This window comes from Polyodon spathula, chromosome 8, assembly GCF_017654505.1.
Source record: "Polyodon spathula isolate WHYD16114869_AA chromosome 8, ASM1765450v1, whole genome shotgun sequence".
In the NCBI taxonomy this organism is placed as follows: Eukaryota; Metazoa; Chordata; class Actinopteri; order Acipenseriformes; family Polyodontidae; genus Polyodon; species Polyodon spathula.
In genome coordinates, this window is record NC_054541.1 from 38,868,919 (window position 1) to 38,886,716 (window position 17,798).

Genomic DNA, 17,798 nt, shown 5'->3' on the forward strand with positions numbered 1-17,798 from the left:
TTTAAGTGTTTAAAAATAAAATATCAAACAGAACGAAATTTCAATGTACCATTTGTAATTCAGTAATATGAGAGAATTGGTCAGGGGTCTGAATACTTTTGCAAGGCACTGTGTATATATATATATATATATATATATATATATATATATATATATATATATATACACAGTGCCTTGCAAAAGTAGAACGTTGCATACGGAACGTTTATTACGGAACGTTTATATATATATATTATATATATATCACTAACACTGTAGCACTGAAATAATTCAACCCTGCCTGTATAAAACAGTATATTCAGAGCTATTACTGCTTAAAATAATAAGCTGCATTGTTTTTAAGGTTAGAAACTCATCATTTCCCTAATCTCACAAATAAAGCATTTCATTTGCTAATGCTTATTAAAGCAAAATAATGTACTTCAATATTTATTTTAACACAGTGTTTTTGTATTTGGGTGTAAATAGTTCTGAGTGTTTCTAGCACTTCCATTTTTCTAAGAGGCAGCTTTGTTTCCAAATAATATTGACAAAAAAAAAACATTCTAAAATTAGATTTAATTTTCCCAAATTGTACAACATGGTACCTTTTAAATATATTTTTAAAAAGGTCGACTTTTGTATTTAGTAAGCATACATTTTCACTTTATTGACTTCTTTATCTTCACATTCTCTTTTTCTGTTGTAGTAGTAGAAAGTGTTGTCTCGCCGTTGGAGTTTCTTCACAAATCCTGTTTCTGGCCAACGATCAACCTGAGAAGAAAGATTAAATAATATGGTTTACCTAATCTCACAACATGAATTGAAAAGAGTGTTGTATAATGTCTGCTAAAATACAGCACAGATAACAATATTATACATGTTTTTCTGTTCTCTTTATGATAACAGAATAATGTAGCTGGAGATATTGTATTATTTAAGATATTTAATATGTGTGTATTGTTGGCATCCGGCTGCAATCTGCCTGATGCCTCCTGCAACAGTGAACAGAATGACTATCGTGCTACACTTTGCTACGCCCCTTGTACTGGTCTGTGTGTGCTATCGTAATAAACATGAATTATGTTTATTTCACTTGCTAATTGTGATGAATACCCAATTTAGCTATTTAATAGGTTTTAGACATGTTTCTATTTTATTAGATATAGTAGATACAGTAGATATGATTAACCAATAACACTTTTTTTTTTATATTTGTGTAAAATACCTATGGGAGTTACCTTTATAATGTAGATCTTGCAGAATATATTTGTTTTGTTAGACATACTTACAAAACTAATTTAATACCAGATCACATTTATATAAATAATTTACAAATGTGTAATAATACATGCTGCAAAGAAAACTTAACAAAGTACGCTAGTTTATTAGAAACAGCAAACCTGAGTGTTGTTCTCCTCCACTGTCAAGGTGACACTATCTGGGCTGCAGGTTTATTATGATCAGCAGGTACATCTTGACCCCTGTTCAGCCAGCTTGACCTCATCCAGCTGGCTGTGACAAATGCTAGGCTGCACAGATCTATAAGAATCTGCATGACTAAAATGCTACCAGTGAGTAGGTGGGTCCAGCCAAGTTAAAAGGCTACTTCGTAACATGATTTGAGTGCTATGAGGAAGCCTGTTCAATCCTAGGTAGAATGTCCCAGTCTTGCAGATAGGTAAAGACAGATGTTGAAATAAATGATGATAAATTATGACTGGATCAGCTGAGCCCAGGTCCACTTGACAAAATTACAAACCCCATAAAAAGGCACAGAAAAGAAAAGATGCAACTTATACCTGCTCTTTGATAAATTAACTCTGCTTTTACCCCAAAATGGCAGTTATCCTACTGTAGAAAAAGTCAAAATAACTAAAGTAACCTTTTAACGTTCCTGCATGTTATCAGTTTCTTACAGCTAAATACAACACAATAAAATTAAAATTAAAAACTGATGAGCAAAAAATTACTAACTTATCATATTCTATTTCAATTACATCATGAGTATTACTTTTATTCAAATATACAAAATTATTATTTATTTATTTTTACCAAATCAACTTGCTTCACTTGTTTGTATTCAAATTCATCTCTGTAGCCAGCCTGTTGAAATCTGTAGAGATTTTCCACCTCACCAGTCCACTGTTTTGCACGGTTTACAGATTTTGGTTTTGAACCAGCATCACCTTGGACATCAAAAGACATTTTTTTTCTAAAAGATGCTAACAAAAAATGAAAAAAAGTTTTTTTTAAAAGATTACCACATAAAATGTATATTTTTAAATAAACTGTCACATATTAAAACCACTTAATCTTTAACACAGTTTTATTTTATTTATTTTTTAAATCTAGCTTTTTTCGTTGTCTGTTGTTCTCAAAGTACGTGTTATAAACATTCTATTTATTTATTTATTTATTAAGATTCCGTCCTTGCACTTCAGACTAGGGGCTGATAAATCCCACGTAAAGTGCGAATATGGTTGTCTACTTTTTAGCGAAATAATTTCCAGTAAGTAGTTGCTCCATTGTAATATTTCCAGTAATTTTATTAAAAACAAAACGTTACATTACTACATTTTAATAACACCATGAGCACGATGGTACTTACATTGGTACTGTGTTTTCAGTTCAGTTTGAAGAAACACACCAAATTATTTTTGCCCGATCAGAAAGCTTTTTACGGTTGTTATGACGGCGTTGTACAATGGTCTCCCAGCAACTGTTGATGCAACAACGTTTTTTTCTTCTTCTGATTAGACGAAGTTGGCTCATGCCATCTAATAATGATGAGCGCCCTCTAACGCCCTTCTACAGTATATTCGTCTGGATACATCCCTCCTTCAATATACTGTCTATTGATAAATAATCCACCTCTAATGCCTTCAACTGTATTATTAATACCTCAATTTGTTGTTTGAACCTCAATATGTTATTTTATTAATTCTAATATATAATGTTGTACTGTTTCTAACCTTTGACATTCTCCACATAATTCATCTACATCATGTTTCCCTATGCTGATGCTGACTCAATGCTGTACGTCCGATTCTCAATATGCTCATTACAGCTTCTTCCGCCCCATTCAGTTCCCCTCTAGATGTTTCACTCCTCCCTAACCTGACCTTTGGCTGTGTATCGTAATAAAAGCTTCTCTTGTGATTGTGCTCCCATTGATTTTGCCATAATTCAATTTTTTTTTTCTTTAGTTATTGCATTTATTTCTACAGGGAGTACCATATCCACTTCCTTTCTCAATAACAAATTTTACTACCAAATAATCTACCTGTTCATCACCAAGCACCCCAGAATGGCTTGGTACCCATGCTAATATAATATCTATGTTATGCAACAACGTCAAAATCAGTGGTTAGTTACATTCCCTGTGTTTAAAAAAATGGTCTTTGTGATTTTTTTTTTTTTTTTAAAGTGGCCAAACAAAACCATGCCCAGAGTTAACGAACCCACAGCCGCAATGTATCTGATTAAGTTTTACACAATTTTCGAATCCCTTAACTAGCTGTAGTCAAATATTAGACAATATATTTTAATATAAATAGTTAAATATACTATGACAGGATACACTATTTCAATAGCTGCCTAAACATTTATTCATTTAGTACCTAATTTACCGAGTTTAATAAATATTTATAAAAATAAATAAAACAATAACAATTAGTTACTGCCGAAACTGAAATACAGATTTAGGAATGCAATACCATTCAAAAAGTAAGCGAATAAACAGTGTATTTATATTAAATAAGATAGAAGATAAAAACTCCGGCCACTAGAGGCCTCTCCGCTTACTCATTGATCCTAGTTGTGCAGTACTTTCTGTTCTTTTGTCTTTCTTGTTGTTTTGGGAGGAAACATTTGAAGTGGTTTTTCGAAGCAGCACGCAGGGATGGTCAAATACAAACAGTCTCTGGATTTGTAAAATTAAACATGAGTTCATTTGAGGGTCATTAGATCGATTTGACAAAGAAAATTTAAATGCCAGAGCTTATTTTTTGTCTCACTGTCATAAAGTTAAGATTTAAATAATATCGTCGCTAATAAAGGTCTGTGAGAGTGACTGATGTGCCAGAAGCCTCTTTAACAAAATACTTTTACAAAAGCAATATTGAAAACTCTGTGAAAGTAGCGTAGAATTTGATTTACTTTGTTGAACTCTTGTTGCTATTAAAGCACTAACAAAATACTTTTACAAAAGCAATATTGAAAACTCTGTGAAAGTAGCGTAGAATTTGATTTACTTTGTTGAACTCTTGTTGCTATTAAAGCACTAAACATTGCACGTAGTCTTACTTTACAATTTTACACTTTATTTCATGTAGATCATGAAAGGGCTGAAAGCTCCAGCTGTGAAAAGGATACTGGAATGCAGGTGAACTCTCGCGTGGGGGTGTTGCGTGTCAATACTGTTAATTGTTACCAAAGCTCTTCAGTGTCCGTTGTCAGCGATTATCACAGACTCCTGCATATTCTTTAAGTGTGCATTTTCTTGAATCTGTAAGTACATCACTGACACTTTTAAGCTAAAAGGATACTGGAATGCAGGTGAACTCTCGTGGGGGTGTTGCGTGTCACATTGTTACCAAAGCTCTTCAGTGTCCGTTGTCAGCGATTATCACAATTCCTATTTCTTTAAGTACCATACTGTACATTACCCATATGTCTATATATTAAGCGACCCCTTTCATATGAAAAAGGTCACTGGAGATGCAGGTGAACTCCGCGGGGGTGTTGACGTTGTCAATAATGTTAATGTTACCAATAGCTCTTCAGGGTCCGTGGTCACGATTATCACCATTACGCTGTCTTTACGTAACATACTGTAACATTAACATATCGGTCTATATATCGCCCCCCCCCCAACTGAAAATGTATACGCTTTTTGTTAAGACTTGTATGTTTCATGTCTAGGATTTTACTGGATCCATACTATCAACAAGGACGCGCCATCATAGGTCATACATTTGGAAAACATTAAACGAAAAGCATATTATTTTTATTTTAAAAAAAGGGTACTGGTTTCTGTAGAAGGAAACTGAAATATTGGCCAAATTACCCTTTGTAAGTAGAGGCTGAAAATAAATCCGCTACAAAGGGTACAGCAAAACCATCTTTGAAGGCTACCACACCTATCACGCGCCACATGTTCTACACTGCAGCATTATAATATAAACAAGCTTTGTTAATTTTAGGATCCACCACTATATCGCTCTATTAATTAAAATGTTTGTTTTTTGTCTAATTTGACGGTTCGCTTATACTGTAAATTAGACCAAATAATTACTGGTTTTGTACTTTTTCTATTTTTTTTTTTTTTTTTTTTCTATTTACTTAAAATATTAAACTTGAATCATCTTTGAGTGTGTTCAGGTATAGACAACAGTCCTAGGTTTGTTTTTTTTTTTTTTTTTTTATTTATTTTTTGAACCAGCAAACCCTGCTTTCAACCTGGGTTTAGTCTCTTGACCTACCAGTTTCAAACCAGCAAACTAACAGGTCTGACCAAAATAGCCCAGTGATGTTCAATCAGTACTGGTATTTCCATCAGGATATGTAGTTTTTTATACAAAATCAACAGCATTATTAGTCGCAGTAGTGTTACTATAATTTTATTATACCTGGTGCATGATAATTTTCATGTAAACTGCAGTGTTTTAGTTTTATTACACATGCTGGTGGTGGGAGACCCATGTAAAACAAGATTGTCCGTGTATAATTTGGGTTGATTATAAAACAGCTAACTTCAATTTTGAAAAACAAACTTTACCACACAACAAAACACTGTGAATAACAAAACAAACAGGAATGGCCTGCAGATTTAAAGTTGTGGAAGGGCAGAATAACGCAAGTGCTATTAGGAAAAAAATAAGTGGCATACATTTATAAAGAATTGACCCTCTATAATACATATTCATGCCCTCTATGAGATGTTAGGCAGTGTAGAGGCTCTTGAGTGACAAGGAAAAAAAAAGCTAAGGCAAATTTTCTACAGATTTCCAGTGACATTAATAAATCACTCAAGCTAGTGCACTCGTGATTTGTATGTCACCAGAAACCCTTGATAGAATTACAGCCTTATTGTGCACATCTGGGTGTATATTATTCCTTATGTTATTATTATTACAGGTTGCCATTGAAGTGGAAACACCAATACAAATTTCATTAATAGACGAGGTATCAAGAGAGGTAATTAGTAATTATATTTTATGTTTTTAGGGTCCTCGTTCAAAATGTGGATCTGCATGCACTAATCGTGGCCATCAATTTGTTGTTTTCAGATGTTTGCTTTGTACCAGCTACATAAATGTATTATAACCCTTTTGTGGCAAAAGCTGCTCTAATGAACTGTCAGAACCTCGGAGACCATTAGTGGCACTGACTATATATTCAGCTTATAAACACTATATTCTAAATGTGTGTTTGATCATGACCTCTGATGAGGCTTCCGTACTGAGGTCATGTGGGTTTTGGGGTTTCTGCTCTATGGTACACAGCTGTATTTTAGGATTTACTCAGTAAAGCTCTATGAGCGTCCAGTGTTGTCCAGTAAATTGGTCACTTAATTAAAATAGCACGTTGCATTGATAAGTTATCATCATCAAACCAATGGAAAACCCATTATTTTTGTAGTGATTGCTAGGTTTCTACAGAGTGCAATGCACAGAACTGTGATAATCAAAAAGAATTGGGCTTGCCAGCAGTCTGACATTGATAACTTTGGCAAATTAAGTAACGTTGCATTTTACAAACATGCTTTCACTGACACATTGTTTTAAATCTGGTTGTATGACTTCTAGAGATTACATGAATTATATCCATGAATTATTTCATGTTTACAATATTTTATTAGATGCAATTTCCTTACATAACAGTATGCCCCCATGGGAAGCTTTGTTTTGTTCTTAGTAATAAAGTAAGTCAAACACCGATAGAGGGAATTCTGTTGTAGTTTTTTCACCTTGTTTATTGCCCAGGGTCAGTCATATAAGTACTTGTATGGAGGCATAGTAAAGGCGATTATACAAACCACTTGCTTTCAGACAGGGTCTGTAGAGATTTTTTTTTTTCCACATATCGATTTTACTTCATGTTTACAAATAATTAAATCTGATATCCCATCCCCTATATTATGTCCCCAGTCATGCTTTCCTTTTGTTATACTTAATTGTCTGATGTGGTTTTGCCTATCGTCTGTTGTAGGTTTCTGTTTGAAGGTAACAATGGAACAGTCCACTATACAGTAGATTTCAGAATGGCCAAGGGGGAAGCTGCTCGATTGGAACTTTTACACTCTGGGGACAGGTACATCTTGCATGTTTTTTTTCAAAATCTCTAGTTTGGTTAATTTGTGAAAAACTTGAGTTCACCATCTTTGTAAATGCGAGTCTCCATACAGTGCTTAGAGGCAAAAAATGTGAGTTTTAGCTGTTAATGAACCATGTCAGCAGCGGACCATATTTTAATTTTATAGGGGAAGCTTACCTTAATTTTGATTAATATTCCTTCAGATGTATATGTAATTCTAGCATTAAAATGATTTTAAGCATACCTCTCTCCAAAAGCATGTCTTACTCTGGTGTAAGCACATGCAAGTGGACTCCTTAGCGATCAAGTGGGTGTGTTCATAATAACTCGGGTACCACAGAGATTATTGACAGACAGATCAGCTAAACCTCATCATATCAGTCATGTAAGTACCTTTTGTAGGGTCTGTGCTTCTAAAATATATGTACTGAATATTATGTTAATGTATTTTAACTTACAGTGGCTTGCGAAAGTATTGACCCCCCCCTTGGCATTTTTCCTATATTGTTGCCTTACAACCGGGAATTAAAATTGATTTTTATTTGGATTTCATGTAATGGACATACACAAAATAGTCCAAAAATTCTAAAAAATAAATAACGGAAAAGTGGTGCGTGCATATGTATTCACCCCCTTTGCTATTAAGCCTCTAAATAAGATCTGGTGCAACCAATTACCTTCAGAAGTCACATAATTAGTCAAATAAAGTCCACCTGTGTGCAATCTAAGTGTCACATGATCTGAAAGGCCCCAGAGTCTGCAACACCACTAAGCAAGGGACACCACCAAGCAAGCGGCACCATGAAGACCAAGGAGCTCTCCAAACAGGTCAGGGGCAAAGTTGTGGAGATGTACAGATCAGGGTTGGGTTATAAAAAAATATCCAAAACTTTGAACATCCCACAGAGCACCATTAAAGCCATTATTAAAAAATGGAAAGAATATGGCACCACAGCAAACCTGGCAAGAGAGGGCCGCCCACCAAAACTCACGGACCAGGCAAGGAGGGCATTAATCAGAGAGGCAACAAAGAGACCAAAGATAACCCTGAAGGAGCTGCAAAGCTCCACAGCAGAGATTGGAGTATCTGTCCATAGGACCACTTTAAGCCGTACACTCCACAGAGCTGGGCTTTACGGAAGAGTGGCCAGAAAAAAGCCATTGCTTAAAGAAAAAAATAAGCAAACATGTTTGTTGTTTGCCAAAAGGCATGTGGGAGACTCCCCAAACGTATGGAAGATGGTACTCTGGTCAGATGAGACTAAAATTGAGCTTTTTGGCCATCAAGGAAAACGCTATGTCTGGCGCAAACCCAACACCTCTCATCACCCCGAGAACACCATCCCCACAGTGAAGCATGGTGGTGGCAGCATCATGCTGTGGGAATGTTTTTCATCGGCAGGGACTGGGAAACTGGTCAGAATTGAAGGAATGGTGGATGGCACTAAATACGGGGAAATTCTTGGGGGAAACCTGTTTCAGTCTTCCAGAGATTTGAGACTGGGACGGAGGTTCACCTTCCAGCAGGACAATGACCCTAAGCATACTGCTAAAGCAACACTCGAGTGGTTTAAGGGGAAACATTTAAATGTCTTGGAATGGCCTAGTCAAAGCCCAGACCTCAATCCAATTGAGAATCTGTGGTATGACTTAAAGATTGCTGTACACTAGTGGAACCCATCCAACTTGAAGGAGCTGGAGCAGTTTTGCCTTGAAGAATGGGCAAAAATCCCAGTGGCTAGATGTGCCAAGCTTATACATACATACCCCAAGAGACTTGCGGCTGTAATTGCTGCAAAAGGTGGCTCTACAAAGTATTGACTTTGGGGGGGGGGTGAATACTTATGCACGCTCAGGTTTTCTGTTTTTTTGTCTTATTTCTTGTTTGTTTCACAATAAAAAATATTTTGCATCTTCAAAGTGGTAGGCATGTTGTGTAAATCAAATGATACAAACCCCCAAAAAATCAATTTTATTTCCAGGTTGTAAGGCAACAAAATAGGGTGGTCAGTACTTTCGCAAGCCACTGTATTTGTTTGGGATGTATATAATATAATGAATAATTAATTTGATGAGACGTGCCAGAGATGCTTGAATACATGTTAACTTTTTTGTCATCTTGCCTGTGTAGTACTAGAAGATGAAGCTTTTATCTGACTTTGTACTGTACTATAGCCTACTAGTGCACATGCAACAAATATGCCTATTCATAGACAAATAATATCATTTTGTCTTACAAAAATACAGGAGCTATATGTAATTAATTGTATTTCTAAGCTATTGGTTTACTTTAATACCTGGATAAAACATAGAGCTCAGAGATTGACTGTGGCTGGATGACAGAAGAATAGTTTACAGAAGGAATACTGTGTGTTTATATGTGCTACCAGCTGCCACCAATGTGATACTTTGTACTATACCATGCTACAGTGTAGTGCAACGTTGGATAAATGTAGTAAATTACTGTGCACGTTGGCTGTTTCCAGTCTCTGGGAGTGTGTTAATGCAAGGTGTAGTGAATTGCTACAGTTGCAGTTTTCATTAATATTAGTGCATTTTATAGATTTCTTTTTTTTAAAGAATCCTAAATTCTATCCAATTTTTTTCGCACATGGTTACAGTCACACCAGTGAGGTTTAGCTGATCTTTCAATAATCTTATCTCTACAGTACCTGTCTTGTGCATGCCCACCTGATCACTAAGTGTCAGTTTGCATGTGACTGCCATGGCTCTGCCTGCATCAGCAACTCATTACAGCACAGTTATAAACATCACACTGCCATGCTGTTGGAGAGAGCTTTTTTTTTTTTTTAATATTTTTTTCAGAGATGCTTAACTCATTTTAGTGCTAAAATTGCACATACAAGTCTAAAGAAATGGGGTAATTACACAAAGAACGGTAAGCTCTGTTTTGTTCAGCTCCACACTCTTGAACACTAAGTTTAAGCCTTACTCCAGAGAGGTAATAGGAATAGGAATCCACTGTATAATCATGTGGTAGTCGGTACAGTTAACTCATTATCCCAAAGCCACCAGGGAATTGTAGTTTAAATTAGAGAAGCATGTAATAATGTAGAAGTTGTCAGGGAATGTGTATTGTTATAGCTTAATTATGTTGTTTTTTTCTTCTTCACAGAGTAAAAGACATTAAGAGTGTTTATCTTGACACAACTTTTTTTGACCCCAGATTCTATCAGATACCAAGCAAGCGGAGTATACAAAAATATGGAATTTAGAAAGAGCTAGAAATACTATGGGCTGAACCAGTTTCTTAAAATGTGCTGAATTGTTAGTAAAATTTACTAAAACCTGCTAAATTTGTGTTTTTTTAAGAACACACAAACAGTCTCTTATATGTACTGTACATCTATTGTGTAGCTTTAACATACAGTGTGACCTTTTTGGGCCCAATTCACTGAGCTTTAATTCATATTAAAATATATGTATATTTTTAATAGATAACATATATTTATATATTTATACTATGTTCATCAACTGCAGTTTTATAAATATCCATAAATAGTTTTTGCTCTAAGTTACAAATACATTTCAAATGTGCTGTTTGCATAGCTCTGGAGCTCCTAGGAACTACAATATCCCCAATCCATACATGCAGCCTTCAACTAAGTACATATAGCTAACAACATAGTTCCAGTAAAACTGATCTAATATGTAGTAGTATCACTTCCTCCAATTCTGAATTTCCCTCTACTTCTGAGTCTGAGATACCTCAAGTATAACAGTTAAAGGACTGGCAGCAGGAGAGCCAATAGCAGTTAAGAACAGTAAATACACAACCTAAGAATATTTTCAGTACAAAAAAATCCAGAAAACAAGGTTCACGTTTATTTACTTTTAGGTTCCAAATGATCGCTGCTGTTGCATTGTCACTTACCGTAAAAAACAGAGCATAAGGTCTGTCCCCCGCCCCCTTTTTGAGACAACAATTTCAGGAAAAAGCCTATAGGTCACTTGTAGAAGTCACTCCCCCCCTTTTTTAGGACCCCCTAAAAATACCCAGAAAATAGACTTATACAAAGGTTTTTACAGTAATTCTATTCAAAAGCCTCAAGTCAAACAGTTCAATAAATACATGTTGCAATAAATACATGTTCCATGCTGCTCTTGGCTACATGAGTCTGAACACAAATTATATCTTAATTCCATCACAAATGGTTCTATCAGGGCATGTCAATTAAAGTTATGTATGTCAAGTTCTTTCCCTATATATGTATTTTTTATTAAACTTTGTCTGAAGGCTTTGTGAGTTATGTTAAAGTGATTTGTTCAGCAGATGGCTGAATCTAGTTTCAAACTAAACTTTATTTTGTAAGCAATTATTTAAAGTACTTTAATTCCATAATTTGATCTTTTTTTCTTATGCTAAGATAATATTTACTTGTGGTTTATAAAACAGGCTTTAAAAATTGGCATGAATTAATGTAAACTCGTTTTCAGTTGTGCTTCAACTTGTTCAACAATGTTTAACATGCTTAAACCCAACAGAATTGTATGAAATGTACTAAACATTCATATTACAGATATATCTGAAAATGAGCACAACAGTTCCTCTACATAAGACATTACCTAGACTTTCTGTAAATAAATAGGTTACATGTGTATTACTAGTGTATTTGTCTTTTGGTTATAATAAATATCATGTTCTGTTTCTAACTAAATGTTGCCTTTTTTTAAAAAAAAGAATATGTTAGAGCAAAACATCTCAAACTGTCAGTAAAGGGTTTTATTCTGAAGTTATTTTAGGATGCAACTTCAATTGTGATGGCTTCTGATTTTCCAGTTCCATGGTCAGTACAAGTGACATGTAAGGACCCATCCCTAAAAATAAACGTTAATAAACATTAGGATCAATACAAGGAAATAAGCATATAGTTCAATGTATTCTAAAAGTGAATCTAATACAAAAGTAACAGTTAATTTTTTTTATTTTTTTTTAAATCCAGCAATGACATAGGAAAAACATTGAAGTTGACAGAGAACTGGCACAGTGGACCTCCCATACAGTTTACTGCTGCAAAGAGCCATCATAAGCTACATGTTGAAAGACTGTCAATTAAAACAAACAGTACAGTACCTTTTCATGGTAAGAACTGTTATAATGTCACGGGGTTCTTCTATCTTCTCTAAATCTTTAAGTACAATCTGAAAAAAAAAAGTGAAACTTGAGTGAGAATAATCTGGAAGGTAGAACAAGCCATTATCAAAACTGCATACTGTACCTAAAACAAGATAAAATGTACACAATTTCCCTTTGGATAAAAAGTATATATATATATATATATATATAAAAAATTACGTATGCATCTTTATAAATATGACAATTACTTAGTAAAAGGGAAGTGAATAACACTGATAATATTCGAACATAGTAACATTTACAACCCTCCCTCCCTCAGAAAAAGAGACTGAGTTTAAAAATGGCCGATAGCAACATCTGTTAGGATTTATGTTATCAGTAGAATGTACATCTTTGTTCTCAAAGTTAACTTCTTGTTTTGTCTACATCAGGAAGCAAAAACATCAAAACTACCATATTACTAGGTCACAGTTACTGTTCTATTCGGAATCTTACCTGTGCAACTTTATCATCTTCAGTGGCACAGTTCTTTCCAATGGACTGGTACAGCTCAACACACACTGAAGAAACATTCCCTGGACTCTGTAGGGTGTGATGTCGCCTTGCTGGCAAAGGGGTGCCAGATGGTAGCAAAACTGTGTATACATCAGCCCCAGAGTCATCAGATTCCTAGGAAGGACAAAATTCCATTCAAGTGTAACAGGCAAGAATGTAAGTATATAATCATGTAATGAAACAGTATCCAGCAGAGTCAGCGCTGCACTAGTATAGTTACCTTCACCAGGATATCCTTTGCACAGCACTCCACTACAAAAGACTCCTCATCCAGCAAGGAGCTGTCCTTTCCAACCAATATGCCTGCCTCTATGGCAGCTCCAATTGGGATCACTTCATCGGTAGGGATGGAGTTTAGGAGCTCCACATCTGGAAACAGATCCCGGATCATCTGTTGAAGCTTGGGGATGCGAGCAGAGCCTCCACACAGCACCACCTACAACAGAAATTGAAAAGCAAACAGGCTTCTAGATTCTACACAAGTTCCTTTTAATTTTGTAAATAAAACTGTTGTAATTCAACACCATTGTTTATTCTCTCAGCTGTCTGGAAAGCTGCATGTCTAAATCTGAGATTTATCAGACATTTTGATTTACCTATTTTTATTATGACAAAGACGACTAACCCCACAATATGTTTTATTTTTTCCTTACCTTACTAATGTCATTTGCTGAGAGACCAACTTGGTCCAAAAGATTCTTAATTGGCTGTATACTCTTATTGAAGAGTAAAGAACATACAAGTTCAAATCTAGCCCTGAAACAGAAAAAGGAAAGGGTTAATAAGCTACAGAACCATACACCATTCTAAAAGTAGACAGCTTCCCTGGCTACCATTTACCTGGACACATTACAATCGAAGTCCATTCCATCATAGAGTGAATCTACAAAACAGTTTGAACTCCCCAGTGTGGACAAGGTGTGCTTTGCAGCCTCTGCACTGTTCATTAACTTCATCATCGCTCGGGGGTTTCCCCTTACATCTTGCTTATAGGTCCTATATGAAAAGAATACAACACTTAATTATTATTTAAACTTGTGTGTGAACCATTATGCATGTATTATCACAAATAAAGGCTCCTTACAATAAGAACAACTGGTTTTAGTTAATGTGACTGTATCCAAATGTTTAAATAGAAATTCTTCTTGACTCCCCCCCCCCCCCCCCCCCCCAAAACTGGTGTCTGTTCTCTTTGTTTAGCAAGAAAAATAATCTATTCAAACTTGCCTCTGAAATTCAGATGCTAAATGCTGGGCAAGAGCCTCTGTAAAACATTCACCACCAATGCTGTCATCTGTCTGTGTGGCAAGCACTCGATACATCCCACTGTTAACCTCCATCACTGTAACGGAAAGGGATGTTCCTCCAAGTTTGTAAACCAGGACATAACTGCAAAATTAAAAACAAAAAAAATGAAAAATTTAAATATTAGATAGGTCTAAACAAGTATGTACATTTTTATTTTATTTTTTTTAAGTCTGTGAACGTGGAATAAATATAGTATGTACAGAATAGCACAGAATGAAATATTTATAACACTAAATGACATTCCGTATACCACCAGAATCTGACAATCAAGCTAAACCATGTTAATACCAAGTTTCATGACAATTGGATAAGCCAGTCTCCTGATATATGAAAAAACAAAATGTTAAGGCCCACATATAGCTGTTTCCACAATATCCCCTTTGCGTGGGGATTTTAATTGAATCTGGTCCAATTGAGCTTGGTTGTAGTGTACAACCAAGCTCAATTGGTTGTAGTGTACAACCAATTGAGCTTGGTTGTACACTACATTTTTATACTGACTTCATACCTTGATAAAAACAAACTAACATAAAAACATGCCAATCTTGAATTGTCATCAATGATGGAATTAACCCTTGCATTTGCTAGCCTAAGAGTTAGGTAAACACGAAATGCTGGTACTAGTATGAAAAAGTTCATGTACATGTACAACACATCCTATTAACAGGTTTCCACAAACATACATTACATAATAGATTATCTAGGACAATATATTATTAGATATATATATATAATATATATATATATATTATCTATATATATATCTATATATATATTGCATATTTTTTTTTTTTTTTTTTACCTTTTTCCAGTTGGTGATTCTTGGCCAATCCCATAAGCTAGCAGTGCAGCAGAGGGTTCATGAATTAGTCTCAACACATTGAAACCAGCTGCCATGGCAGCCTGTCTAAAAATAAAATAAATGTTTCCATTTTCATGCAGAATACTTGTTGACTAAACACAACATGGCATTACAGTTAATGTACTCTGTATAATAAACAGGCATATTTTAAACTGGGTCATGTCATGTACTGATGGCTTACCTCAGAGCATTCTTCTGTTTCTCCCCGAACTCAAAAGGCACGGTAATGACTGCATCGTTGACATCTGAACCCAGTGCTGACTGAGCAGTTTCTGCAAAAAGCAATAAACAAAATACTAGAATAGCAAACCAAAACCCATGGTAATTTCATCACAGCTTTGGACTTCTCATTATTGTCTTCTTGTTACTGCTTCCCCAAGTGAAACATCTGGTAGACTGTCTGGTCTTGTGTACCAGCTTGAACATACAATGTCATGAGAATCAGTGGCTTTATGCTGTCTAGTGAACTGCAGACTACCCATTTTTTTGCATTTTTCTTATTGTGCTATTTACTAATGTATGTTCTACCACAAACAGTACAAACTGCATGCCAACAGCTGGAAGAAACACTTAAGGGTGTCCAGCATTGAGAAAACACTTGTGAGCACCGAGACCCAAGGGTTGTTTCTGAATATGACCAAAAGTCTCTAACTTTCCAGGTGGGAAACCATTCCTGTAAAGCAAGAAACCTGTTTTGACCACCCTGGTTCCTCAGCTTTTTTTCATTCAGCAACACTTACCCTTCATCTTACTGAAAATCAGCTTTGCTACTTCTTCAGGGGGAACAAGTTTGGTATCGTCCCCAGTATCAATCTCATATCTGGGCTTTTGATCCTTATCAATAACCTACCAAAATAAATAGAAATTAAAAAGAAAAATAGCTCCTGAAGAGCAAGATGTGTATTTATTTCAATATATTAATACAAAGATGCATTTGTTACAAAATAAAAATTGACAGATAAATTTGTTTCCCATACATACTTGAACAGAACCCCAGGAGACACAATTTTTCAGACACACTGCAGCCTTTTTAAACAAGGTCTATATTGTCTTTTTTCTTTACATACTTACCGAACATTTACTCTCGGCAATGTGTTTCTGGGCCTGTGGGTCATCGTAACTGGAGAAAAAAACAAATAATATATAAATATGACAAGAAACAGCTCCCTCAGAGTGATTTAGTAAAGTGTATGAAATAACAGATCTGAGACTGGTCTGGTCTGAACCGTTCTCTACTGAACTGAGATCGTTGTGATCTTAACACAGCTATTGATGTGTTTTTGTTTTCTTTTGTCAGAATTACCTTCTGCCAAGGATCTGCTTCACTTTTACCACAGTGTTTGAGGCGTTTCTTATTCTTCCTTGCTTTGCTGCCAGACCAACAATCTAAAAACGAATATACAATTTTACTCACAATGGAAAAACAGAACCAGAAACAAGTATGATTAAACCGTCACCTCTAATGTATTCTAATAATGCATCAGTTTAAAATACAATTACCGTAAGCTATTTTACAATCTTGTCCAACCAATAAAACACCTACCGATTTACTGACTCAATAATTTGTGACCCAAACAAAAATGTGCAAATATGGTCACCATATTTTAGGTGAGACCAACGTATTCTGTTTTAATCCCGTTAACAAAAAAAAAAAAAAAAAAAACGTCAAGCAAAGAGACCTTTTTTTTTTTTATTTTTTTTTTTTTTTTTTTAAATCTCACCTGTTCTCTTTCTCTGTACGCGACAACAGCCGGGGTGACTCGATCACCTGAATCATTTGCAATGACATCGGCTCTGCCATCCTGCATATGGGAAAGTACAATGACATTTTTAAACTCTACGATACCCCCGCCTTGACCATATGTACTTTTACATTAAACGAAACAATTGCGTACTTGCACAAGAAACAATATCTTTTAAGAACATAAGAAAGTTAACAAACGAGAGCAGGCCATTCGGCCCATCTTACTCGTTTGGTTGTTAGTAGCTTATTGATCCCAGAATCTCATCAAGCAGCTTCTTGAAGGATCCCAGGGTGTCAGCTTCAACAACATTACTGGGGAGTTAATTCCAGACCCTCACGATTCTCTGTGTAAAAAAATTGCCTCCTATTTTCTGTTCTGAATGCCCCTTTGTCTAAACTCCATTTGTGACCCCTGGTCCTTGTTTTTTTTTTTTTCAATAATTCAAATAAAAAGGGACACAACACTTATTGGTGTACAATATATCACCACAAACGTCTACCGGTATATGTGACTATATTTCAAGAGTTGCGGGGGAGTGGAACAAACAAAACATATTTATAACATCATTCATTCACAAGGGCTGGCTCTTTTGAATAAGCCGGTAGTCCGGGGAAAACTGACCAGTTATCCTTTATTAACATTTTAGTAACGCGGGACACTTTCCCTACCTTACGCTTTTGTTATTTAATCTAATTAATTATAATCCTACCTTAAAAACTGCAACACAAGCACATGTGCAACCAAAATGCACTCCTATAGCAGCCATGCTTGTTACCGTGCGTAGAACAGGAAGTCGGGTAAAAAGAGGTAGAAACTGAGGACCAATCAGAACAGTCTGACGCCAAGCAAGCCAATCATAAATTGAGCAGAACCATAAACAGAGGTTTCGTGACAGCCAATAATAATAATAACAACCAAATAGTATGCGTTT

At 35.4% G+C, this 17,798-nt stretch overlaps 2 protein-coding genes across 2 annotated transcripts; both read right to left on the bottom strand.

Moving 5' to 3' along the window:
* Positions 1-239: 239 nt before the first annotated feature.
* Positions 240-3,165, bottom strand: LOC121320264 (meiosis expressed gene 1 protein homolog). Its single transcript, XM_041258516.1, has 3 exons — positions 2,591-3,165; positions 2,035-2,204; positions 240-753 (listed from the first exon to the last, which is right to left on the bottom strand). Exons 2-3 carry the CDS (start codon positions 2,185-2,187, stop codon positions 625-627), a joined length of 282 nt encoding a protein of 93 aa, XP_041114450.1. The 5' UTR covers positions 2,188-2,204; positions 2,591-3,165; the 3' UTR covers positions 240-624.
* An 8,857-nt stretch (positions 3,166-12,022) lies between these two features.
* On the bottom strand, positions 12,023-17,657 carry LOC121319917 (heat shock 70 kDa protein 14-like). Its single transcript, XM_041257875.1, has 14 exons — positions 17,577-17,657; positions 16,844-16,924; positions 16,426-16,508; positions 16,194-16,242; positions 15,863-15,968; positions 15,304-15,394; positions 15,063-15,167; positions 14,180-14,341; positions 13,793-13,948; positions 13,606-13,708; positions 13,173-13,388; positions 12,893-13,066; positions 12,395-12,462; positions 12,023-12,138 (listed from the first exon to the last, which is right to left on the bottom strand). The coding sequence occupies exons 1-14, from the start codon at positions 17,631-17,633 to the stop codon at positions 12,060-12,062; spliced, it is 1,530 nt and encodes a 509-aa protein (XP_041113809.1). The 5' UTR covers positions 17,634-17,657; the 3' UTR covers positions 12,023-12,059.
* Between the last annotated feature and the right edge of the window lie 141 nt (positions 17,658-17,798).

Bases quoted from the DNA above. Each gene is read 5' to 3' on its own strand.
- LOC121320264 (XM_041258516.1), bottom strand. From the start codon at position 2,187: ATGTCTTTTGATGTCCAAGGTGATGCTGGTTCAAAACCAAAATCTGTA. The intron at 754-2,034 runs GTAAAAATAAAT...CTTTCTTCTCAG, and splicing joins AAGTGAAGCAAGTTGATTTG to GTTGATCGTTGGCCAGAAAC.
- LOC121319917 (XM_041257875.1), bottom strand. From the start codon at position 17,633: ATGGCTGCTATAGGAGTGCATTTTGGTTGCACATGTGCTTGTGTTGCA. The intron at 15,969-16,193 runs GTAAGTATGTAA...TTATTTTGGTAG, and splicing joins TTGCCGAGAGTAAATGTTCG to GTTATTGATAAGGATCAAAA. The intron at 12,463-12,892 runs GTAAGATTCCGA...TTTTTTTTTCAG, and splicing joins AAGATGATAAAGTTGCACAG to ATTGTACTTAAAGATTTAGA.